A 27,599-nucleotide genomic window follows, 5' to 3' on the forward strand; every position below is an offset into this window, starting at 1 on the left:
CCCATTGGGATGGGGGAGAAAAAAAAATGGATTGTGTTAATGTCAAAAGGAAATAAAGTGGGAAGGAAAAGGGGAGGCATCAATGTGTGCAAACATCTGGGAAAAGAAAAGAAAAGAAAAGGCTTGGCATCTAATGACTCTGGAACAATTGCTAGAATGAAGATGTAGGCCATGGAAGACCAGTTCTCACAGGAGCCAGCCAACAACCTTGCTCCCACCACAAGGGTTAAGAAGCAGATGGCAAAATCAGTATTCATCAGCAAGAGAAAAAGAAACTCAGTTCAGCTGTCAGGGTTCCAGTTAACACACCCAACAGAATCAAAACTTCAAGGCAGGCATATTCCTCAAAGTACAGATGTATTAGGCATGCCATATTGGCAAATCTGGGGAAAACCCAACTCTGAAGGACCCTGTCAACTCATAAAACATTCCTATGCCTGTTTTCAAGTTGCCATAAACAAGAGTGGGGGTGGAATCTGAAGGAGCATTAAGGCAGTTTAAAACCAGAAGTACATTCTACCCTTATCTACAAAGATTACAGTTAGGCTACCGGACCTTCTGCCCCAGAAAACCCTTCATTGGAGAACATGATTGATGACACCCAACCCATGAGCCTGCTTCATTGGAGAATCTGATTTATCATACAGCCAGGGGGGAGGGGAAACAAGGTCTCAGGTGAATGTAAATTACGTATGCCAGAGTTGCCTTTTGAAAAAGCACCTTTGGGACAACCATGGCTTGGATCTTAGAATCTTCATAGACATAATGCAGTTTAGAACTTTTCGATAGTTCTGCTAGGAGGATAATTCATGATCAGCATTTTACTAATCTCAAATCTTCCCATGGAAACAATCTTTTGAAAGATTCTGTGATATTTATGCATGTATCCCAGGGATGTCTCTTAATTGTTGCTAATATAGAAAGTTCTCTTTCTGTTCTGACCCAGGCCCTTTTCCGACAAATCAAACCCAATCCAAAAAGAACAAAAACCTTGTAATGCTTTTACAAAATAATTAACCCTGATAAGCACAAAAATTGCCAAACTGGGCAATGCTTGCCAAAAGATAACAGACAAGAAATAATTTGCAAGACAAAAATGTTCAAATGCATCTACAGAACAACTCAGGATACTGGAATGTCCACGAAGCTGTAGTTTCTAAATGTCTTTGCCTTCTGCAAAGTACGTTCGTTCGCAGCTGGCTTTTATCTTCTTGAAGGAGGGGTCATTACCTTGCAGCCTTACTCCTGAGTCGCCCATGCTGTTGTAACTGCACTTTCCTCCAAGAAATTCTGTGCGCACACGCACTTGGCACAGGTTCCTCAGGAACCTCCTCATCACTGCTGCCAGGCCCCACAATCTCTGAAGGCAACAGTCCATTCCCTAATGGTCCTGGCCCCTCATCTGAGTCCTTGCTGTCCTCAGCCATCTGCATCTGCTGCTGGCTAACCACAACACTTTCCTTTCAACAATAAAAGTATAAGCCCACAAGTATTGAAAATGACATAGTGCTTGAGATATATAGAATATTCACTTATGAAAACATCTTTTTAAATGTTCCTTTTGCTGATGATGTGGTTATAGCAACGTTTTGAGCGCAGCTATGTTGGCAAAGATGACTCTGTCATTGCTAAAGTCACATTTTTATTCTTTTTTTTTTTTTTCAAAATCATTGCACACGTTCAGTGTTTACAAAGTTGAGAAACTGTTTCAGTCTTTATCGGCTTTTATGTTCAAGAAAATGAACTGTAAGGTCAGTGCTGGAAGGTTCTAAGTTCTTATAGTTTAACTTCCTTGTAAGAACCTTCCAGTGCTGGAAGGTTCTTACAAGGAAGTTATCATATTTGTCAGCATTCCCTGGAGAAATTATCTGGAGAAACTATCATGTAATCTGCAACTCTTACACTGCAAAAACGTATGGACTACACAACTCAATCAGGGCAAAGCAATAGACGCAATCTACATAGACTTCTGTAAAGCCTTTGATTCAGTGGTTTACAACAAACCACTCCTAAAACTAAAATCTTATGGTATCTCTGGACACCTGCATAACTGGATAGAAGCATTCCTGTCAAACAGACAACAAATGATCAAAATTGGGAGCATCCTATCAAATTCTGTACCTTTCAACAGTGGTGTCCCCCAAGGCAGTGTTCTAGGACCAACTCTCTTCATACTCTACATAAATGACCTCTGTGATCATATCAAGAGCAACTGTGTTCTCTTCGCTGATGATGTAAAGCTATTCAACACCACATACAATACTGCTACCCTTCAAAAAGACCTTGACTACGTATCAGAATGGTCAAACAAATGGCAACTTCAAATCTCAACAAATAAATGCTCTGTCCTACATATTGGCAAAAAAAAAATCAGAAAATAAAATACAGGCTGAATTGTCAAGACCTTGTTGATGATCCAAACTCTGCCAAGGATCTTGAAGTACTCATCTCAAATGACCTAAGTGCTAGAGCCCACTGTAACTACATAGGCAAAAAGGCGTTAAGAGTTGTTAACCTAATCTTATGTAGCTTTACACTAATAACTAGAGCATACAAAACATTTGCTAGATCAATACTTGAATACAGCTCATCAGTCTGGAACCCACATTATGTATCTGATATTAACACAGTTGAGAAAGTCCAGAAATATTTCACAAGAAGAGTTCTCCACTCCTCTACTCATTGCAGAATACCTTATGTCACCAGACTTGAAATTCTAGACCTAGAAAACCTAGAACTATGCCGCCTTCGGTCCGATCTAAGTATAGTATATAAAATCATATATTGCAATGTCCTACCAGTCAATGAATACTTCAGCTTCAACCACAACAACACAAGAGCAAACAATAGATACAAACTCAAGGTTAATTGCACCAAACTTGATTGCAGGAAATACGACTTCAGCAACAGAGTGGTCAATGTCTGGAATACTCTATCTGATTCTGTGGTTTTTTTCCCCCAACCCCAAAAACTTTAACCTTAGACTGTCTACTATTGACCTCACCCCTTTCCTAAGAGGTCTGTAAGGGGTGTGCATAAGCTCACCGACGTGCCTAACGCCCCGTCCTATTGTTTCTTTTTTAAATTTTTCTTATATGTATCCATGTATTCATAACTATGTTTATACCTATTATCTTGTAAGCAATTGACAAATTAAAAAAAAATGAAATGTTGGTGATCTGTTCTGATATCCTTTGGCCAAGAGAATGCTATGGTAAATGTAAATTCATTTTATAATCCCAAAATATCTGGAACAACCTCTGAACGCTATTGGCATTGAGAAAATCACCATCAGTTAATTGCAAAAGGCAGCTTTACTTGGTACAGCTTATATCTTGTGACTTTAATATTATTAAATAATGACATTTATCCATCCCAGGTCCCTTGATAGGTGGATAAAAATGCCAAATCCAAGTTAAACATGTGGCTGATTGTGCAACAAACCATATTAAGTGGTAGAGGTAAGTTTGTAGTAAGGAAAGCTACAAGACACAATGAAGGAGTTAATCTGAATTATTTCAACAGTTGTATTCTTTATTTAAAAAAACACAAATTCACTAAATGCAAGCATATATCTAATGTTTGGCCTCCAGCCTCTGATTAATGATGTTAACACTTACTTTTTCTTTCCATGACAGGAGCAGTGACTTCATCTGTATGTTTATGGTTTTGGTTTTGGGTTTTTTTTAACAAATGTTCCTTTTCTCTGTGGCTTTTTTGAATTTTTCTCACCATCCAAACACAGAGCATAAATGAAAGTGATTTCACTTTTGAAAAGACCCAAGAAATAAAAGGGGGACAGGACGGTGCTAAGCACTTTCTCCATTATTTTAGTTCAGAACTATGCTTTTGAGATAAGCATTCACCCATTCTTATTGTTGCTTCTACTTCTCTGAACTTGGCTAAGGATAATTGTTTTTGTTTGGTAATTGTTATCTATGCAATAGTTTTCTTCACACATCGAACAAATGAGAACACAAGCTTGGTAGACACACTCTTTATGTGCATTTGCCATACTTATCACTTTCTACGCATCCTTTCTGCTTCAGAAATTATTGCATTGGATCACAATATTTGGGAGACATCCTACTTTCTGACAGATTAGATAGTACAACTCCCTTTATGGCTGGACCTATTTTATCAAGGTCCATCATAATGAGAATTTGTTATTTATTTAGATTTTTGTCCTGCCTTTATTACATAACTCAATGGTGACTATACATAATACTCCTTCCACCTCCTACTTTCCCCCACAACAACAACCCTGTGTAGTATGTTGGGGTTAGACACCCAAAATCAGCCAGCTGGTTTTCTTGGCTAAAGTGGGACAGTCTCATGGTTTCTAGGCCAGCACCTTTACCAATAGACCAAATTGGACTTACTCATTTCTGAATTAATATGTATAATAATTCCATTCATACTGTTCTTACCATGATGAGGACTTTGAGAAACCTAGTTATGGAGTGAGGATCATACAGAGTCAACAAGGTAGATGTGGGATACTCTGTGTAAAAAATTACGAACTAGTGTTCCAACACCTGCCTTGACTGAAATCTTAAGAAAGCCAGAGTTAGGTGATCCGTTAGGTCATAGAACTTGAAGAGCATTACTCATTCTGAAACCTAAGTCTTTTGCATTATTAAAAAATGCAGAAATAACGGCAAACGGGAGCTTTCAGATGATAAAAATAATATTATCATAGACCAGGACAATTCAAGTTAAAGGCCTTGAATGACATCACCGGAGTCCAGCTGAGCTTCTGTTCCTAAGAGTATGATCCATATGGCATGATTTAAGATGAGTACTGAGCACATAAGCATCCACAGAGAGATGGCAATGCCCTAATCCATCATGCACTGCTACATGTTCAGCCTGAGCCCTTATAATTTAAGAGGAAATTATGAGCAGGACTTCTCTCATGTTCTCATACAAATTTAATGCCATGAAGTACTTTAATTGGTGTATTGAGCCATGATTTCACATCTTGTTGAGATTGAATTTTCAGGAAGCATTTTAAAACCTTCACTTCGTACATGTTCTTATGTTTTATTATTTTTATGTTCATGCAGTTAAGAACACCAGCAAATCATTTCATTTTTATTGTATTTTTACTGTTTACCCCTACATGCAAGGAAAAATATTAGCAAAAAGTAACATTTCTCTTTATTGTCTTGCACCTACAAGATAGCAGACTAAAAAAAGATGTGCTAAATTGTTACTTGATTTTGATTTTGCTAAGTAACTGCAGCGCCAAGAGAGAAAAAAATGAAGGATTGGTAACATTAAGGAAAACTCAGGAATGGAAGCACAATCTATCTGGATGTCTGGATTTTTTTTTTTTTTCATGCTGAAAGATGTGCTATTTGAAAGAAATGTTAAATATATTACCTCTTTTCTTCTGTATTCTATTGGCTCAGTGCCAGAGGGCTTATTTAAATTATTGAAAGGATTCCTCACTGAATTAAGAAGAATGATGATTGATCTAATAACATATTCTATTAAAAAATAACAGACTTTTCTGTGGGAGAGATCAGAGCTGTGCTTCCATTTATTCTAATGCTTTCTAAAATGTTTAAAAAATCATCTGTTTGTATTTCAAACTGGCAGCATAGTAACAAGGATTGCCACCTGTTTATTCTTACAGAACTATGGTGTACAACAGAGGATCTAAGAAGTTGTTCTTAGTTCTCATTGTGTTCTATTGTCAGAACACTCAAACTGTTTTGATTCTTTTGTCTTTTCGCAACTTGAAACATTTTGATGGAAGAGTTCAAAACAAAATGCGCCTGCCGTTTTATGAACAGCTCTAGGCAATCAAGGATTGTATATAAACCTAGGCAAATGTAGATTGTCAATGCTTGAAATAAAAACATCTAGGACTGGATCAAGTTTGAAAGATTGTAATATTTAAGAATATTGAATAAGGCTCACAGCAGTAAACCCAGAAATGAGTTAGGTAGGTAGGTAGATAGATAGATAGATGATAGATGCCATCTCTTTCTTTCTTTCTTTCTTTCTTTCTTTCTTTCTTTCTTTCTTTCTTTCTTTCTTTCTTTCTTTCTTTCTTTCTTTCTTTCTTTCTTTCTTTCTTTCTTTCTCTATCTCATCTCTTTATCCCCTCCTCTCCCTCCCTCCCTCCCTCCGAAGCTTCTTCCCTTGAAGGGAACAATGGAGTGAAACTCCAAAATGATCACCTGCTTATTTAGAGGAGGGTACAAAACTCTCATATCCTATTTAACACCATGTTTTTGGTTTAATGATCTTTAAAACTCCCTGTCATGTCTCTGGTGGAGACTGAGGGAGAGGAGGAACAGCCTACAGGGAGTGGAAGTGTGGCTCCGGAGGTTGTGAAGGAGGCTGGGGAAGGGCAGAGGCCGGCTGAGCAGAGGAGGACCCAGGCCCATCCCCTCTCCATCCTAGGGCATGCAAGGAGGAGAGGATAAGGGAGAGATGTGGTCTATTCAGGAGGAGAGGGCCTTGATCCTCTTCATGGGCTGCAGCTGTGACAACTGAATAAGAGGACGGACATGCATATGGGTGAGCTCTGGAAACAAAGCTCATATCTCTAGTTTATGGTTCCTCTCTGAGTTTGGCATCCTTCCCAGTGTGTGTTATCTGTGGACATCCTCCAGCCTGTATCTTGCCTGTTTTTTCCCTCCTTCTTGTAACTGTTTGTGTGGGAGTTTTTTGTCTTCCGTCAAGGATATTTGGATCTTGGAAGTAAAGTGAAGAATAAAAGGGGCTTCACCGGGTTTTTGTGACTGTGTTTATTTTGTATCCCCACCTGGGTCATCATACTCCCTTTTTATAACCCTGAAATCCCTTAACTCAGGATAGAGTCAGGGCAACTGGATGGAGCTGAGCCTTTACTGGCTGGATACACATCCTGCTGCCTACATGGAGTTTGCAGCAGATTTTTTTTCTTTGTACCCTAGGTGAGAAACATCTGCCACTACCAAGGACAACCTTCCAAGTGGGAGGCAAACATCACTAGGTCACCATACCACTAGGCCACCACTCCACTTCTTTTAATGATCTTTATACTGACTGAAACCTACTTTCTAGTGAAAACAAGGGTAACTGTTCCCTAAGATAGGCCAACAAAGTGGCAGATGATTCTTATTCTCCTCCTGCTCCTGAAGAAATCAAAATGCTTGTTTCTTTGCAGATCAGTCAACACAAATGAATGCACCATTACATTATTGGCATTATTCTTGTCTTCTGTTCAATTATTTCATTTGCCAATTCTGTTTCAGTGCTAGATGTATTCCGTCTGGCTCCTTTTATATGATGCGCTGTTTTTCTTTGGAATTCTCTTGTTATGACAATTATTCCAAAGTAATTGGAAATCTTCTTGGCTACTGCGTTTGCTTTTAACTGCTGTTGACAATTTATATAAGTTGCATTACAGATTTTGGACGCATTCATATTTTCCACACCTTCTATTTCTTGCTTATTAAAATGACCCTGGGAACCAGTTGTTTATTTCATAATTGCAAGATAATAAAAAGTGAAGTGTATTTTAAGCAAATTAATTAACTTTTTTTATTTTTAATCTTTTTATTGAAATAAATAAACTATCGATTTAAATCCAAACATCTTTGTTTAGAACCATTTTAGATGATGATGATAATAATAATAATACTATTTCAAATCCCATTTACAGATTTTTGTTATGCTAAATTCAAAGGACAAATTATATACCAAGCCAAAGGGCAACCAATGACAATGTCTTTAATACTTCCTTGTATAGTTCTGTAAAAAATTTTTTTAGGGATTATAGAATTTCTTAGACTGCCCCCCCCTTTTCAGACTGGATGTAAAATTCTGGCCTCCAAAGAGGATAATTATTGCTTTTTCTTCTTAATTCACTAAATATTGATTGTATTTTGAAAAAAGCTAAGTAGGGTTAGATTAGGTTACATTTGGAAGTTTATAGGAAATTCCAGAGTGAGAGGCAAAGCTGGGAAGTCAAACAAAGCAGGAATGTCTTCAAAGCAAGACAAGATGGCAGCCGCATCAATGAGATTGAAGCTTTATCTACTTTTTTTAACATGCCTTGTGTATGCAACAATAAGCACAGCTTCAATTGAACTATCATGGCTGCCATCTTCATTTAATTCACCATGCCCACATTCACTCTACCAAAAAAATACCCTAGATGATAGCAAGGGTAAACTTCTTTTTTATAATAGCTGAGGAACTAATTAACTAACTGATTGACTGACTAACTAACCAGGAACCAAGGAAAGGAAAAATAGCTTGGTCATGAGTTAAATACTGTTATCTGATTCCAGTTTGTCGTGACTAATGACATCAGAAGGGCTGGTTTGGTGCCTTCAGTCAATTCTCCTTCCTTGAGAGGAAAACTGATTGAAGGCACCAAACCAGCCCTCCTGATGTCATCAGTCATGACATCCTTCCTTGAGAGGGTCTATTTTACCACTATAGTCACTACTCAGCATTCTCTTGCAAGCTCCCTCTGTGCCCTGCCTGTAATATGACCTAGAAGTCAAAATACCTGGAGAGAAAAAGAAACAGTAATAACATCACAGAAAAGTAAGAGCAGTTAATACTTGGAGTCAGCAGTTAATACTTGGACTCACAAGAGGAAATGGAATCAGCCACTGTAAGATGAAACAATCTTTTGTTGGCTCTGTCCATTGTAAACAATTGCCAGATCATCCCAAAACAGCCATTAAGGCCAAAGACCTTTGACAGGTTCTATGATAATATTTAGGGAACTGCAAGGTTTTAGTTTTAAGAAGGAACAACAAGGGCTGGGGTGTGGAGAATAACAGTTGCCTTCAGGCACCTGAAGGAATATCATACAGAAGGTGAACAAGATCTATTTTCCACTGCAGAGTACAGAAGAATGGATTTAACTTATAAGAAGGCAGATTCCAATTAAAAAGAAAAAGAATATTTCTAAAAATAAATACATTTTAACAGTGGCACTAATTACACAAAGTTGTACAGGTCTTCTCTTTGCCCAGATGTGTCTCAACTAAGATTAGGTAGCCATCTACCTAAAATGCTTTAATTTTTAATCCTGCCTCAAACAAGTGGTTGGACTTAATGGTCTAACAAGTTCCTTCTACCAATGTCAATCTATGATTTGATTATTCTTTTTACATGCGGAAGGAAACATGGCTTGTTTTGTGGCAGTTGCTTTGATCCTGCAGATGTTATGTTTCGTGCAACTGAATGTTCATAAAAATGAGTAAAAAAAAGAATGCTAGATATACTGATATTTTAAAAAAAAACAGACCTAAAAAGGACAATCTAATTAAAGTCAAGAGGATTTTTATCATAAAAAGTCCTGTAAGTTATGAAATTTCATTTCATTTCCTTGCATCTCTTTGTCAGGGTCCCTTTTTCCTGATATTATTTTAATATCAAATAGCACAGAACCAAACAAAAATGCAGTTAAATGAAACCTGCAGTCCTTGTTAAAATGCTGATTGGCTGGGAATTCTGGGACTTGTAATCCCAATATGATTGAAGACTGCTGGTGAAGAAGGTTATTTAAAAGGTGGAACTGATTGAAAAGAAACCAGGAGTCAAAATTCTGCCATGGGCTCCCTGAGAGTGATGTCATGGATGTCCCATCCCATCTAGGCTTAGGGAGCCTAGATGGGGCACAATGGACTTCGACTCAATCCAAGCAAGATTGAGTAGCTTGGGTATTTGAACCCTCAAATGACAAGGCTATTCTACCTTTGGTCCTTGGTGAGGTAGCACTATCCCAGATGGGCCTGATGCACAAAATGGAGGTCCTCTTACACTCATGGCTTTTGCTAGAAGAGCAGATGGCCGCTGTGTCTAGGGGGGTCCCTGCACATCTTTGGGTTGTGTGTCAGTTGTGTCCATTCCTGGACCAAAAGGCCCTGCTCACAGTCATTCATGCCCTCATGACCCCTTGTCTGGATTACTGTAATGTGTTCTGCTTGGGGCTGTTCCTGAAAACCATTTGGAAGCTTCAACTGGTGCCAAATGAGGTCACTCTGCATGAGCAAAATTGGTTTTGTGTGTGTGTGTGCGTGTGTGTTTCTGACTGCAATTCAAGGCACTGCTTATCACCTTTAAGGTCTTCATGACTTGGGACTGGGTTACCTGAGGAACCATTCTGTACTATATTGTAACTGTTTTTAATCGTTTTATGATTGTTCATCATCCAGAGTCACTTGTTTAAGATGGAAATTGAATAAGTGAATAAATATATAAAGGATGCTGACCTAAAATCAAGGAAATTATACTTGTGTTGATAAGTGAACCAGTCACAATCCTATCAGGAAAAGGGAGCGACTCCTTGCATCTATGTGTTTAAAATTTGCCCTAGTGTATTCCATGGCAGTTATAACGTGGATGAGTTATTTCTTCCTACAATTACAAATGCTGCAACTTATTCATTTTATTACTTGCAGATTACTAATCAGAGAATTATTAATCTGTCGTCTCATGACACAAAAATGGCAGGAAAACCTGCTGTCTGTCAGCTTTCCACAATCATGATCACACTGGCCTTGACAGACATTTCCTAAGAACTGAAGGGACTTAAAGACTTCAGACCCACAGTTGCTCACTGCTGTGTTAAAGGGTGAGGTGATACTGCAGTGTTTTGTTTCAACTCCTAGCTGTCTGAATGAAAGATATCCCTGATGGATGTACATTCCTTCTTAAATGAAAATATTTTGCTTGCTATTCTTTTTCTTTTCTTTTTTACTTTTACCTCAGGTGTGTGGTGAGATCCTATTTGTGTCCTCACCATCAGGAAGTCCAGAAGGCAGCATGAATTTATGGAGGCAACTGTACCGACACCATCCTGATATGCAGAGTTGAAACCAAGCAACAGTCTGTGCCAGAGCATTTGGAATAGAAATGCCAACAGATGATACCGTTGACTTGGTGCCAGCCGGCGTTCATGTAACATAGAAATGGTGATGGGGTGCTGAAAGCAGTCATCAATCATACAGCAGGAGACTCGGTAGGAAGAGTCTTGATGAAACAGAAACCACACAGAAAAAGCAACATCCTCCTCCTGTTCACACACCAAGAGCTCGCTGATACTGTAGGATACTGTACTGTACAGTACTGTACTATATCAATTAATCATGTACAAATAGTTCTTGACTTACAACAGTTTAGCAACTGTTGAAAGTTACAATGGCACTGAAACCATTGCAGCATCTCCATGGTCAAGTGATCAAAATTCAGACAGCTGACTCATATTTATGATGGTTGCACTATCCCAGGGTCATGTGATCACCATTTGCAACCTTCTGACAAGCAAAGTCAATGGAGAAGCCAGTTTCACTTCACAACCATGTTACTAACTTAGCAACTGTGGCAAGAAAAGTCATAACACAGGGCAACATTCACTTAACAACTGTCCCACTCAGCAACAGCAATGTTAAATTCAGTTTGTGGATCTAAGTCAAGGACTACCTGTATAAAATTCCAACATCAATATAAGGAAGCAGGTTCTACAAAGTGTTTGTTTTGGGACCAAGAATATATCTGGAATGTACAGGAGAAAAGAAGGTGATTGGATATAAAAGAACCTAGTGACTTGACTTAGTGAAGCATAGAGAAAGAGACAATGTATCCCCTTTTCTCTTTTAGGGCTTGTGTCTCATATATGGTTCTTAGAAGCATGAGAGGGGAAATGTTGATTGAACTGACCTATTACACTACACCACAATGTGACTTCCTTGGTTTTGGCTTGGGGGACTCATTCACTGGGCAGTCATTGGGAAATAACACTAACCCAGAAAAAACAACCTTCTTTGCAAATGCAATCAAAAGCCACATTGCTTAAGATTTTTGGGGAAAAGTTGCTTTGCTCTCAGAAGAAACTTCTATTGGATCTTAGCACTTTTCGTGAATGAATGGTGCCTCTCCATTCATACTTCTTGGATCTGACTCAAGTCACTCCTTTCAGAATTGCCATTTCTGATCCCTATCTACTTCAAACAGACAGGCACCTCATCTGTCATGTAAAAAGTTATATTTATTTGTGAAGCACATTCACACTGAAGCACATTATGAGTTTAGATTCTTAGCAGTTAAACCTAGACTTACTGTATATACTCGAGTATAAGCCTAGTTTTTCAGCCCAATTTTTGTGCTGAAAAAATCCCCCTCGGCTTATACTCGAGTCAGATTCCCCTCTGAAAAAAAATGGTGTGGAGTCGCGGCCTCCGGCAGCAGCGACTCCCAACAGCCCCAGCCGGGAAGGGAAAGGCAAAAAGCGCTTTGCCTTTCCCTTCCCGAGGTGGCGGGACTGGGGCCGCGCCGGCAGTAGTGACTCCTGACTCAGGGGGCCTCCGAGGGAGGGGAAGAGAGTGACTCCTGCCTCCCGCTGTCATCATCATCTTCTTCTTTTGGGTTAGTGAATCAATTAAACCTTTCATGATAGTGAGATCGTTTCCCAAATTAATTATTTTTATTTTTGAAATTTACCAGTAGCTGCTGCATTTCCCACCCTCGGCTTATACTCGAGTCAATAAGTTTTCCCAGTTTTTTGTGTAAAATTAGGTGCCTCGGCTTATATTCGGGTCGACTTATACTCGAGTATATACGGTAAGTGGCAAATCCCTTTGTGAGATCAGGAATTCAAATTGCATTATGAAAGAGCAACCTCTAATGTACATGAGGGTTCTTAGCCAACTCATTTGAAGCATACCAAAGAAAACAAATATCAGCATATATTGAAATAGAGCTCTCTCTCTCTCTCTCTCTCCCCAGAGAAGCGCTGTTAATATCCTGCAAAGACCACTAATATAGTGGAGAGACCAACAGATAAACTGCAAACATTTCTTAGCTTCGCCCTCCCTGCATCGTACAGAAAATTAAGATGGGTAAAGCATTCATAATGCTGAGAATGATATATTCATTCAAAATTGCTTTATGAAGGAACTCAGTTCTCTTTCGTTGCTATAGAGAGAAGCAAAGATAGTTCTTTGTTATGTTTTATTTGCTTCTGGGATCTTTCACCCTTCCAGTAGCCAGGAGAAATTACAACTCGTGCAGGAACCCAAAGTGTATTGTACCATGGAAAATTGTGTCATCACAAATAGCCTTACCTCTGCTGTTCAAGGTATTTTGTTGAAGCAAAGCAAGAATTTCTGTACACAGGCTTAGTAGAAAGATGCCAATGTTGACATCCCCATAAGTATTCTTTTGCTATATCTTTGCTACTACTTCTAGAATATGCTGCTTGTCAGTGGTTGACTTCTATTGTTTTAGCAGGCATTTCCTTCCTTCCTTTTATTTTATTTCATACCAATGCAGCAATACACATTTTGATGTTGTTAATCTTTTATTCTTTTCATAATGGAATGAGCAGAAAAGGGTTACAGCCAGAGAATGGAATATTAATTCCCCCCCCCATTGTTTTCTAATGAAAGATGAAAAATGTTAAAGAGAATTTGCATTTATGTACCCTGAGAGTATTTTTTCTTGTTTTGTTTTACTTTTTAATACACTTTTGGACTATATAACTTGTTCATATACAAAGCAACTTAGATAAGCAGATTTGCATGGGGAAAAATAAAGAACCATTAACTTTGCATTCATTGTTGTTATTAAAGCTATTACCACCTTAGGCATCTCTCACACTGTTTGTGTGTGTGTGTGTGTGTGTGTGTGTGTGTGTGTGCATGTTTGTGTGTGTGTGTGTCTTCAAAACCAAAACTCATCACCAGCACTACTCCTGGTACTTGTTCTTTCTCGGCTTTTAAACTTCAACACATCCATTACACTTCGAGCATATACATCTCGCAAATTAATGTTGATATTAGAGTCACTCGATATATTCTTTGTGAGTTTTTTTAGGGCTTCCCGCTGGCGAAGGGCAGCTTCTTTTATCTTCAGAGTAAAATAGCAGGCAGAAAAGCGATCATTGATGATGGCAATTGGTAAAGCAAGGGCTAATATTCCAGATAATATGCACATAAAGGCCACAACCTTGCCAACGGTTGTATCTGGCCTAATGTCTCCATAGCCAACGGTTGTCATGGAGGTGGTAGCCCACCACCAAGCACAAGGCACACTTGTGAAGGTTGTGTCATGGATACCTTGCTCAACAAAGTATTCTATGGTGGAGAAGATGGAGATGCCCACAGAGAGGAAAAGGAGAAGCATGCCAACCTCTTCATAGCACTGTGCAATGGTCATCCCAAGAGAACGCAAGCCTAAAACATAAAACAATATTTCAATTAGCAAGATATCCTCTTACTGCTTTTCTTCTTGAGCAATGAAGTGGGAAGAAGTGGCATTCATTCAATCAAATTATCTTTTCCAATAAGACTCCTTCTCTAAATTGAATTCTTCCAGATATATTGGGTTTTAACCAGGGGTGGTATTCAGCAGGTTCTGACCAGTTCTGGAGAACCGGTAGCGGAAATTTTGAGTAGTTCAAAGAACTGGCAAATACCACCTCTGACTGGAGATTGTATATTATCCTTCCCCTGCCACACCCACCAAGCTATGCCCACAGACCAGTAGTAAAAAAATTTGAATCCCACCACTGGTTTTAACATTATCCTTCTCCAACCTGGCTAGGAATTCTGTGAATTGGAAACTTGACAAATCTACAGATGTCAACTTGGAGAAGTAAAATAAAAAAAGGTTGTCTTGAAGTCAATGTCAGTCCTAAGCTTCTCCAACTTGGATGCCCTCTAGTAGTGTGGTCTTCAATTCCCAGAATTCTTAGCAACAGTGATGCTGGCTGAGAAATTCTGGAGTGGAAGTCTATACATCAGATTTCCTAAGGAAGCACTTGATGTATCTGAAACCCTTCTCAATATGTGACTCCATAACTACACTAGGACTAGAGTTGAGGTTCCATAAAAGGGTACACTGAAATTATTATCTTACAGTTGTTGGTGACTTATTAAGTGAATCATAAAGATTCATGAGCCTGATAATGTTAAAAAAGTGCTTTTCCCTGGCTCTTAGATGAAAGATTTAACATTTTCTCAGGGAAAACACATAAAAACTAATGGTAAGTTTCACAAATTTTTTAAAATCATACACATCCAATTCTAACCTTAAATATACATAACATTTTTAAAAACTACACAACTGTAATAAGAAAATAATGGCAAAAGTCAATGCTTGAAGACAAAGAAACCTACCATTCTTTTATTCAAACAATAAAAATACACATCACCCTCAAATTACTAACATGAAACAATTCTATTGCTGGTGTCCATATTATTGTTCTCGCTCATTGTTTATTAAGAGAGCAAGCTCACAACAACCAAGATGTCTCAGAGTATCAAATGATCTGCATAATGCCAAGGCACCATTTCCTTGACATTACTAAAGTCAGTTTCCACCATTCTGCTTTAATAGTTGAAGTCGAAAAACAGATTCAGCTTTTATTATACATAGCAGAGGTGGTGTGGTATTCAGCAGTTCTGGAGAACCGGTAGTGGAAATTTTGAGTAGTTCAAAGAACTGGCAAATACCACCTCTGGCTGGCACCCCTCCATCTATTCTCTGCCTCCTGAGTCCCAGCTGATTGGCTAGGTCTTTTTTTGTTGCCCTGCACAGGAGAACGGAGATGGAAAGCAGGTTAATGGGGTGGGAAGGGAAGGGAATTTTGCAGTAATCTTCCCCCAGGAGTGGGGAGGGAATGGAGATTTTACAGTATCCTTTCCCTGCCACACCCACCAAGCCACATCATGCCCACCAAGCCATAGAACCGGTAATTTTTTTAAAATCCCAACACTGATACATAGGCATCAAAGAGTGCTGAAAGGGAAACAATTTCTTTCTATATGAGTACTTTTGCATAATCTGCATTTTCGTGGCACCATACTGCTGGCTCATATTTATAGCAGCTTTATTGGTTTGGAATTTATCCAGAGGTTGATAAGAATCTTCTTCTCAGCAAGAATGCTGAAAAGGAGAAGAAGAAATAAGAATCTGCCTAACCTTCCCATTGATTCATATTCACCAAACTTGATTGCAGGAAATACGACTTCAGCAATAGAGTGGTCAATGTCTGGAATACTCTACCCGACTCTGTAGTTTCTTCCCCAAACCCCAAAAACTTTAACCTTAGACTGTCTACTATTGACCTCACCCCTTTCCTAAGAGGCCTGTAGGGGGCGTGCATAAGCGCACCAACGTGCCTACCGTCCCTGTCCTATTGTTTCTCTTATTCTTCTTTTATTTTTCTTATATGTACCCATTTCATGTATTCACAACTATGTATACATTTATACTTATTATCTTGTAAACAATTGGCAAATCAAATAAATAAATAAATAAATAAATAAATATAGCTGTGTTCTCATGAGAATAAATTTTCATCCACACATGATTATTTGATAACCAAGTAAAAATAATCCTCCTTGGAGAGAGGGAGGACTTCCTGTTGACACCATGGCAAGTAAACATTCTCTTTTACAGCAGAATGATATTATACAGTGGCACCAGAGGTGGTATTCAGCTGGTTCTGACCAGTTCTGGAGAACTGATAGCAGAAATTTTGAGTAGTTTGGAGAACCGGCAAATGCCACCTCTGGCTGGAGATTTTGCATTATCCTTCCCCTGTCATGCCCACCAAGGCACGCCTGCAGAACCAGTAGTTAAAAAAAAAATGGAATCCCACCACTGTGTGGGACCGGTACAGGATGCAGGCTTCTGGCTACAGAAATTCCCTCTGGATCAATGAATGATTTTTGAGATAGCCCATGTGACTCTAAACAGCCATTCCTTGTGAATATACTGCAGGAATTGTTTTGAAATTGAGTTCAGCAGATGGGAGTTGACGGAGAAACCATCTTTACTCCCAGTCATGAGGTAGCCTGTTTTAAGGACATCAATGTTATCAAGTCTGATCTTTTAATTAATTTGAATTTGGGTTTTGGGGGATGGGGGAAATTAAGATCCTTCGGAACATCAAATATTACTGCAACTACTGGATGAGTTGCCTTCTCCTTAGAGAGAGAATCTTTAATACAATTTCAGAGATTGGGGATAAATAGAATTTTTCTGGATCAAACAACAAAAGGGTGCTTAGAATATTGATTTTCAAAAGTTAATAATGGATTAAGGGTCCAGATGGAGTCTGAACTATAATCTTAAATTAATTGAATTCTTCTCATGGGAAATTACAATTGTTTGGGTTTTCTGAAGTGAAAACAAGATATAATGGAACTTCAAAAGTGGACACAAGAGGGAGTGAGAGGTTAATAAAGATTACATTTAAAAAAAAATGAGGAAAATATCCTATCAGTGAGACATGGGATGGATATTTATGAAAAATGGTCCTTGAAATTTTCTGCTAGTACAGGTAGGTGGAATGGTAAGAAAGCAAATGGTGAGATATTTTATTGCCTAAAGAAGAAACCAGAAAAGAGATATGGATTTTTTTTTTACTGGATATATAGTCTTGAAGGATTTTTTGAGAAGTGACCAAAGAAACAACATCACTATGCTAGCAACCAGATAAGATACCGACTGATTGGCTCATATTTCCCTAGTGCCCACCCCCTGTTTCCACCTCCTGACTAATAGTATCTACTTTTTGGGTGAACTTTAATTGTATTTGCCAATGAAATTGTATTGGCCAATGATGTCATGTAACCCTTTAAAACCCATTTATTTATTTATTTTATTTTTTATTTATTTGATTTGTCAATTGTTTCCAAGATAATAAGTATAAGTGTATACATAGTTGTGAATACATGAAATGGGTATATATAAGAAAAAATAAAAGAATAGAGAAACAACAGGACAGGGACGGTAGGCACGTTGGTGCGCTTATGCACGCCCCCTAATTTCCTTAGCACAAATCCCTGGTTTGGAAATTTTAATTCCAAATTCTATTTTTTCTAATTTGCTTACTTAATTTGATAAATTGCTGCAAGCAGGTTGATTAATAATACTCCTGCTAAGGTTTTTTTTTTTTTTTTTTTTTTTTTTGACAAAAGGTTTACCTCAGACTTATTAGCATTCATTATCTAGAAGCAGGAAAAACAAGCAAAATGACACTATTGTGAAAAATATTTGGGAAGGGATCAGAGAGCAAAGGCAGGAACAGGTTTTGCATACAGAAAAGCCAGTGAGAAGGAACCAGGTGGCCAGTTAGAGAGAAAGATTTCTGCTTTTCATTCTGAAGAGCCTATGTTATTAATTCCCTTTCACTGTTGGTAATCCAAGACCTTGGATAAAAGAAATGGAGCTTTTGCTGCTACCCATACTTACTGATACTTATCTTAAGATAAGCTATTACATTCTGAGGAAGGGGAAAAATGGGAGCTGATTGGAATAATGGCAAACCATTGAGTCTTTGACAAATGTCCAAATTAAATGACTGCAAAAAGCTCAGCTTGTTGCCAGAAGATCTTCCAAATATGTTCACTGTTCAAACCCTTTTATGGTTGATCTGTAGAATACTTGTCACTCTTAATCTTTACTGACAATATTCCAGCTATTTAAGAGTTATTCCTGGTACCAATAAAGGAGAATATTGGTAGCTCAGGGCAGAAATGAGGGGTCCTTTTTTTCTCGCAGATGTTTTGTTACCCAAACTAGGTAACATCATCAGTGCTAATGTTGATGATATCACCTAGTCTGAGTAATGAAATGTTTGGCAGAAAACAATCAAGCTGAGAGATTTGCAAGGACCCTTCACTTATTCCTTGTCTTGGGAATAAATTCAGAGAAAGAAATAAGTGTGCCAGTTTACATATGCACTCACCATAATCTGAAAGCTTGGTTTTGTTGCTTGGGATGGAAACCTATTTCCACTAAAAATAGGTGAGTTAAACCTTTGAAGGAACCTCCAACTGAATCTGCCCTGACCCCACTCCCCCCCCCAAAAAAAACCCCACCCTGAAACTAATTTATAAAGTCCAGCCTCAAAAATTTCTGGTAGTCATTAGAAGTTGGGGAAAAAATTAAAATAATGCCTGCATTGGCTATCCCAATGAAAAGGCAAAACTAAGATTCTCACTCATCCAACTTATGGTTGTCCCAAAGTTGCTTAAGAACTGAAGAAGCTTCTTGGATGAGAAGCAAAATGTTTTAAAGGAAAAAAAAAACAAAGTCCAATTGCCTTTTGAAAAAGCACCTTTGGGGTTGGTGAATTGGAATAGTACAAGTACAAGCAGCTTTTGGGAATCTTACCTATTTTGTAATTCGGTTTTGTTAATTCATCCCCCTTCCCTGAAGTCTCCCAAGAAGAAAGAGTTGCTCCCAACACCACATGGATTTACCTGTTGAATGCCTGCCCAACTTCAACATGCGCAGACCCCTCAGCAACCTCAGCACTTGCACAATACGTCCCATATTTTCCAGCTCCTGGGAGCTGTGTTCGCCCCTCAAGCTCTCCACCAACAATGTGATGTAGAAGGGCAAAATAGCCAGAAGGTCTATGATATTTGCTATGTTCTTTAAAAAGCGGCACCGATTCTGTGCACAGAGAAAGCGTAGCAAAAGTTCTCCTGTGAACCAAGCAATACACACATACTCCAGGATGTCAAGTAGCTGGGCTGGCATCCAGGTCAATTCCACTGAAATCAGAGCCATGTTGGCAATCGAAATGATGACAAAAACCATGGAGATTGTGCCAAAAGTCCTGGCAGTGACAGAAGAGGTTGGTTTTTCTAAGACTTCCCATAGCTTTTTTCTGGTAGTAGAACACAGACTTCCAGAGAAATCTTCTTCCTCAACTTGTGTCTCCAATTCTTCAGCATCTTTCTTGATATCCAAAGTTTCACTCAGTTCTTTTCTTCTGAAGTACCTGCATAGGGCAGTCAGCTATTAATATTACACCACTGGAAGCCAATACATACATTCAGTAGAAAATATTTTGAGATATCTATTTCTGAACTTCCCTGATAGGCAATGTTACTAGAGTCTGTTAAAGGTGGGAGAAAATTGGGCCATGATTACCTTTGGAAATGAATCCTGGATTAATTTTCTCAAAGGATCCCTTCTCTCATTATAAGCTGAGCCAGACAACAAAAAGAGGCACAGAATGTTCAAAGATCTTGAAGAAAGAACCAGTAACTTCTAATATGAGTTTTGGAGAAAGAATAGGAAGAAAATTCCCAAGCAACAGCATATTCAATTTGAATAACAAGTGGGATGTTAAGATGATATATTTCAAAGCTGAATTGCAAAATTGAATTGTTATTCAAGGTATCCTCATGCAGATAGGTTGCATTTGAGAGTCATCATAAATGTAATTAAGTCTTGATAAGGGAAGAATTCAATTTAGTTCTTTAAGTAATTCACCATAAACTCACTTATCAAAATGAATACAAACACCATATGCTTAATAACAGGGGTTGCTCCACAAAACCACTGAAAATGATGTGAGGGTGTTGCAACACACAATTGAGAAAGAAAATGTGGGAAAATATTTTTCACCCATATTGTATATGCAATTTCAGATCTAATTTTACTACTGCAAGCTGCTCTAGTACAGGATAATTCTGATAAGGATTAATGTGGAATAATTTCACTGAGAAATAAAAATTGAGTTACCATAAACTAACACGGTATCATTGTGTGGCTTCAGTGGGAATAAAGGTTGATCATTTATCAAGGCCATATCCCTGCCAAACATCCACATTTGCTTTAGAACACCTACATACATCAGTGGGAAATTTTGCATTTCAGAGGGCATTCCCTGAATTTTAATAACATTTTTGAGACTTTACTTAGGTTTCTTTGGGTTTATATGTTGCTTTTTAAAAAAAATATCAACTTTGACTTGGTTTTAAGTGGTATTTTCCAATAGCTGTTTCTGTATTTATAGATTTGGTTTTATTTTCCCCATATATTATTATAGTCAGCCAGGCAAAGTTTCTGCTTAAAGAAACTGGTCATTTCAAATCAACAATTGAAACAGGTAGAGAATAAAATTCACATGTGGAGTAAGAATGAATTTTGATATTTTTGATAGATGGTAACTCAAGGATGGATCTAGTCTACCAAATCCAAGTTCAACATCAGCATAATTTAATTTAGTAGTGAACATTCAAGAGCCCATTCTAGGGGAAAACTGATGGAACCATATTTCATGCCAGAAGTAAACTGAGGCAAAGGGATGGATTGTTTTTACCAAATATTTGAATTGTTTGCTCACAAAGGATTTCTGAAATAAGGATGAGGATTACCCACCCTTGATTAATCTCACAGTGTGAAATACCAACAGGTTTATTTTTATTTTTATTTCTATAGTCCTTAAATCTGTTTTTAAAGTCACAGAATATGATGGTCAAGAGATGAATTGTGGGCAGAAGACCTTTCCCACTGTTTTCAAATCACAGTGAGTCATTCCTGGGCTACTTCCAATCTTTCTAGTTTGAGAAAAAATATTTTTTGAAAAACTCACTACTAACTTGTAAAAAAACCTGAGTCATAATTTTAATTCTATGCCAGCAGCCCAAGTCAAAAAGGCTTGACAGGATGAACTGTACAATATTGTGCGTAGGAATCAGCCTTGAATTTGGTGATTGCTTGGACCAGTCCTGCAGTTTTCCTGGCAACATTTCCAGTAGTGGTTTGCCATTGCTTTCTTCCTAAGCCTAAGAGAGATTGACTGGCCCATCTCAGAAGATTATAACTCATGGTTTCCTGCTTTTTAACCAGTAGGTATGGTACTAGCCCTTATTGTCCCTCTATAATCCTTAAAATACTATATATTCAAACACTAAAATGCGATGTTGGTGAATAACTTTGTAACACGAGCTAGGCACTTTCAATTATAGCTGATGAGCTATGGGCCTGATCGATGTATCATATTCTCTACCCTTGTTTTACTATATAGCATCTGACAAAATAGATAAGCACTTTTCTTAATAGACCAGCTTTCCATGTTCCCAATATGCCCTGTGGAATTGTGTGGGCCACCACTTTCCCTTTTGAAAGTAAATAATGGTAGAAAAGGGTAAGATTAGTTATGAGAAAAAAATCTAATTTTACTTCACATTTTATTTAACAGGTTCATCTACCACAACACTTTAAAAAATTCACATCTGAATTTATTACAGAACAAATTATATGTATCCCTCATACAGGGCTCTAGGCTTAATTAACATTCTTCTGCTTCTATTCATTAGCAAACCTGAAGGGTTGAACTTACCCAGTCTGCTACCTCGTATTTTACATTTATTGCTTCTCTTTCCCATTAGCACTAAGTCTTTACAGATGTAATAATGCCTGTTGCTATATTATCTAGGGAGGAGGAGATTGTGCTGAACCAACCACTCCGGTATGTTTCTCTAATTTGTGTTAACTTTGCCTTCACATCTTCCTACAACCAAATTAACTAAGCCACTTGGATGGATTTCTGCCCCCAAATTGCTCACCTGTCCCTGCAGCAGGAATCAATCATAAGTTCATCCAGCCCCCAATATTGGATCTCCTGCAGGAAGGAAAGTGCACACAGCTGATCCATTACATGTAGCCTGCCAGTTTGGTAATAGTTATGGACATAACTGAATGCTTGAGAGTTCCGATCAAAAAAAAATTCATTCTCCACCAAGTTGGCATCGTCACAAAGTTCCAAAAGGCTGGAGGCAACATCCCGGGCAGCTGAAACCATTACTGCTAGCTTGCCCAGCCGAGTGTCTGGATAGGAACAAAGCTTCTTCTGGGACAGCACAAAGCGGGCACCTCCAACGTTGACGGTCATGCAGTCCAAGGATGGAGCTATGTGCTGTAGCAAGGATCCTGTCCCTTCCTCGCCATAGAAGACACTGGATTCCAAAGAATCAAAGGACGTGCTCTCCTCTAATTCCTCTCCAGACGCCCCAGAAGAAAGGGACAAGCAGCAAGGAGGTGACTTCATCCTTCAGCTCCAGCAGCAGCTTTTGGTCTCCTACAGAAAAGTGTTAAGTTAATGATGAAAGCTGATTCCGGAGTTAAAGGAACAAAATCAAAATGTTATTTTCTTCCGAATATCCTAAGGATCAGGTCTTTGAGCATTATTTTTATTCATTGTTACACGCAGGGGGTTTGCAGGGGTTCTGGAGAGCCCCTAGCTAAGATTCTGTGCAGTTCAGAGAACCCCAAATCCCACTCCTGGCTGAGTCAATCTATCTATTTCAGCACATATCAATATCTTCTTTATCACCTCACCTTCATTGGGAATTTCTCTATCTTTCCATTTTGGGGCAAAAGTCATTCTTGAGGCTGACTAGGCCAAACCCAGCATGGCCACAGCCAGACAGCAACTGGGCAGAAAACTCTTTGCTAAAATTTTTGAAGCCCGCCCCTGGTTACACTACGTAATTATGGAATCTGGCACTAATGCCAACCTATGAGAACTTCAAGGTTCATTTTGTTTTCAGAATGGTTATGAAAATTAATAATACAAATAAATAAAAGATCTTTGCCTATTTAGTGTTGAAGACCACCACATCTTGAAGGTACCAAATCAACTAAACAATGGATCTTTACAACCTCCATGTCTTTGTTCCCCTCACAGAAGCAGTAGGCAGGGGTGGGATTCAAATTTTTTAACAACTGGTCCTGTGGGTGTGGCTTAGTTGGTGGGCGTGGTTTGGTGGTCATGCGACTGGGTGGACATGGCTTGGTGGTCATGTTATTGGCTGGGCGTGGCCAACTCAATATCACTCACATTGAGGCACGCATCTCCTTGCCTGGCCTCTCATGACTATGGGGATGCTGCAACAGTCGTAAGTGTGAAAAATGGTATAAGTCACTTTTTTCAGTGCCACTGTAACTTTGAATGGTCACTCCACACAAGCAAAGTATCAGTAAAGGAGGGAAAAAGAACTCCAGGGAAGTTCCTGAGACAGGAAGTCTAGTCCTGCCAAGAATGTAATAAGGGTTAACGAAGAGGCAGTTTCTGTAAGCAACATCATAATGTCTCCTTCCTGCCTTCCTTACAGGATTAGGCCACTAATTTCTTCTAACAACCGGTTCTCTGAACTGCTTAGAATGCTAACAACCGGTTCTAGAGAATAGGTGCGAACCTGTAGAATCCCACCCCTGAGAAGCAGCTTGTGATCATCTTAAATATGAGCATATATATGTAATATGGAAAAGCATAGTAAATTTCAAACAAAAACATTCATATTTTTGAGCCTGAATTTTGTGGATGCAGAATGTTGGCGAGCTTGGCATAGGATACAGATATTTGAAGCCTGTGGTGGAGCTGAGAGCAACCAGATATAAAAGTATTTATGTGAACCTTTTCAACAGTACTGAAAAAAAAAAAAAGTGGTTTAAACCACAGATTTATCTATTTTTTGTACCTCTTTTTTATTTTCAATGTTGCAGAAAAGGTCATCTGTGGTTTTAAACCCCAGATTTTTCACATTTTCAGCACTATCCCTCATCATTTCCCAATTTCCAGGGCTGTTGAAAAGGTCATCTATAAAAGCACTCTGCACTGGGTGAAACCATCTCGAGGGTGCCAGGCAAGGCTGTTCTAAATCATATAGGAAGCCTACATAGTTAGACCTCATGTAGACATTCAACTCAAAGGAGTCTTGGATTCAACTTCACCTCCAACTCTGGAATCCCAAAGATGCTTTTTCCAAAAGGCAACTGGACTTTCTTTTCTTTTCTCTTCTTCTTTTCTTTTCTTCTTTTCTTTTCTTTTCTTTTCTTTTCTTTTCTTTTCTTTTCTTTTACATTTCACTTCTCATCCAAGAAGCTTCTTCAGTTTTTTTCAGCTTCTTGGATGAGAACGAAATGTTTTTAAAGAAAAAAAAAAAAGCAAGAAAGTCCAATTGCCCTTTGGAAAAAACATTTTTTGGGACAACCATGACCTGAATGATAGAAAATTTCCATCGACATCCAACTCTTGAAGTTTCTGTAGGTGACTCTAGAGCAGTTTTCAGCCAACTCATCCCAAACAGCAATTGTGATGAAAAATAGGAAGTATACCATATGTCATCATGAGATTCTGATACGAACTTAGGATAATGTCATCTTCCTAATTGTAGCATATGACTAAGGAGGTTAGATTGACAGAGAGTCTACACTATTAATTTCCAGAAAAAAAGGGTGATATTACAGACTCTGGGAATTTAGACAAAGGTAATTCAATTTTCATTTATTAGTGAATACATTAAGGCAGAATCTGTGTGAGTTCCTTGATCCTTTTCCTCATAGACTTCCTAATGAATGGAGAAGTGTCTCACTTAAGAGATATGGTTGAAATGTCCATCTGGTTCTCCTCTGCCATGGTTTGAAAACCTCCATTTTCTTTCCTGACTCCAAGAATGTCCTAAATCTAACACATAAAATATGAATGGAATGCATAAGATAGAGAAAGCAAGGCCAATCAACCACTATTCACTTCATCATCAATTGCAATCACGTAGCTTTGATATGTTTTCAGCGGATCTTTTATTGACAGATGCTGAGATCCCTAAATGCTTCTTTTTAAGTAACATCCCTTTTTATACCTCTGGAAGTACTTCCTTTCATCTAAATTGTTCTCTTTTACATTTGTAATCAGGATTTTATTCAGATTTCCCTGGAAAATGACCAGCCATTCAATCATCACCTGTCTTCCATATTCCATAATGTTTGTGCAAACATTTATAAAGAAAGTACCTTTAATTGGTTATTCCTTATCTAACCAAAATGGACAATTATTACCTTGATTATTATTATGAATAATAGATACTTGAGATAATAGATACTTTTAGTTCTTAAGAACTCAATGATTATTTTTGAGTTCTTAAGAACTCAATGATTATTTTTGAGTTCTTAAGAACTCAATGATTATTTTTGAGTTCTTAAGAACTCAATGATTATTTTTGAGTTCTTAAGAACTCTTTTTAACAGGCATAATGATGAGGGGAGGGAGGTGGGAATTCCAAAAATTGGGCTAATTATTTTAAGCTAGGAGATCCACAAATTGAAATTACTCATGTTACTCTTGTCATACAATACTCCTGAAGAAAATCACATGCAATAATTACTCAAATCTCAAAATATCTACTATTTCCTTTAAAATGGCTGAAACATATTTAAACTGTGGCATTGACCATTGACCTAGTTGGGAGCATATTACATTTCTTCTGTAACAAGAATACTTTTCTTTCCATGGAACTTAACAAGACTGCAGCCCTATGCCCACTTAGTGGAAAGTAAGTCCTAGGGAACATAAAGGGATTCACTTATGAGCAACCAACAATCTTTATTGCTCTAGGAAGAGTTTGCATTTACATTAAGGGTGCCAATAAAATTGACTCATTTATTTTTAATTAGTAGTTCAATTCTCCATCTCCTTTTGTGCGTGTAGAAACAGCAAGACATTCTTTTACCAAGCTTTGCCTTGCCTGTATTAGGTGATTTTTTTCCAATTGGAAACAACTATTAGATGCTTAATGAAAATAATGTCAATAATGTCTATTTCCATTAATGCAGCTTTTAATCATACTCCTTAATTATAAGCAGTAAAAGAAAACAACAGAAGTTGTGTATTTTTTTGGAGGGGGGATTCAAAATGAAGATTAATAACTGGTCTGGACAGAGTACTATAGTTTTATCTCAGGCTACAGCAAAATCATCTAATATCTCTGGCTGCGTAAGCTCTTGTTGATTCAAAGACAGCAAAGTCCAATGCATGTTTCCTTGGAGGCACAATATCTTGACCTTAATACTTTGCAAGTGTGCAAAGGGGATTTCAGTCCGAGAAACTCAATTCCATTTAAACAAAAAAATGTGCCAGAAGTTGCTTCAAACTGATGTTTAAGGACTCTTTAAAAAAAAAGTCATGCTAGAGACCAGAGAATGCTACAGTTATATGTGATTGCAACTGATGGTGCATTTTCCCCTCCAGAAGTGAACATCACTGAGCACTCTACGACTTACACTGAACAAGCTTGCCACTATCATTCTAATATATAAATTCAGGCAAACTGAGACATGAAAAAACAAATACCCGAAGCATCACAGAAAATAAAAAGGAAGAAGAAAAAAGAGGGAGGGAGGAAAGGAGGGGGAAAACAAGGAAAGAAAGAAGGAAGGAAGGAAGGAAGGAAGGAAGACAAAAGAAGAGAAAGTTGACTCATTTTTACTCCAACTACTAAAGGGCGCACTTTCCCATCCAAAACTGAGAAGCGCAGCTGGACTCCCAACTCACCTGCTTCCCTTCTTACGGCCCAGGACATCTGGGCTGCTGCGATTAAGCGGCTGCCCCTTTGCCCGGCTCGCTTCCCCCACGCCAAAAAATTATTGCCTTTTCCTCTGGCTTGCAGAGCGCTTCTCCGGGAGACCGCTTCCCACCGCCGACCCCTCCAGCTCTCTCAACTTGGAGAGCGGCGTTCCAATGGAAAGGCTGGGCTGATCACGTGAGCAGGCGCGATTCCCCCCCCCCCCCAAACTCCGAAGCAGCGGGAGGGGCTTTTTAATACACCCGGCTCCTTTGCAAAGACCCTAGCTAGACCGGCTAGTCGTTTTCCTCGAAGGGCAGTGAATGAAATGCGAGCGAGTCTCTCCGGACAGAAAACCGTGCAAGATATGTAGAAGCAGAATTTGGGTGAACTGCCTTATGTCGAGTTAGATGATGCGTCCCTCGACTATCAAACCGTTTGCAATACGGGTGGGTTCACACAACATCTAAGCGCTGGGCT

At 38.5% G+C, this 27,599-nt stretch overlaps 1 protein-coding gene across 1 annotated transcript; it reads right to left on the reverse strand.

Moving 5' to 3' along the window:
• Positions 1-12,592: 12,592 nt before the first annotated feature.
• On the reverse strand, positions 12,593-27,322 carry KCNV1 (potassium voltage-gated channel modifier subfamily V member 1). The gene is made up of 4 exons (XM_026688934.2): positions 27,110-27,322; positions 22,347-22,858; positions 19,242-19,768; positions 12,593-14,198 (listed from the first exon to the last, which is right to left on the reverse strand). Exons 2-4 carry the CDS (start codon positions 22,826-22,828, stop codon positions 13,687-13,689), a joined length of 1,521 nt encoding a protein of 506 aa, XP_026544719.1. The 5' UTR covers positions 22,829-22,858; positions 27,110-27,322; the 3' UTR covers positions 12,593-13,686.
• Positions 27,323-27,599: the final 277 nt, after the last annotated feature.

This window comes from Notechis scutatus, chromosome 3 (assembly GCF_049901735.1).
Source record: "Notechis scutatus isolate UNSWTSFEM ecotype Mainland chromosome 3, rNotScu1.2, whole genome shotgun sequence".
In the NCBI taxonomy this organism is placed as follows: Eukaryota; Metazoa; Chordata; class Lepidosauria; order Squamata; family Elapidae; genus Notechis; species Notechis scutatus.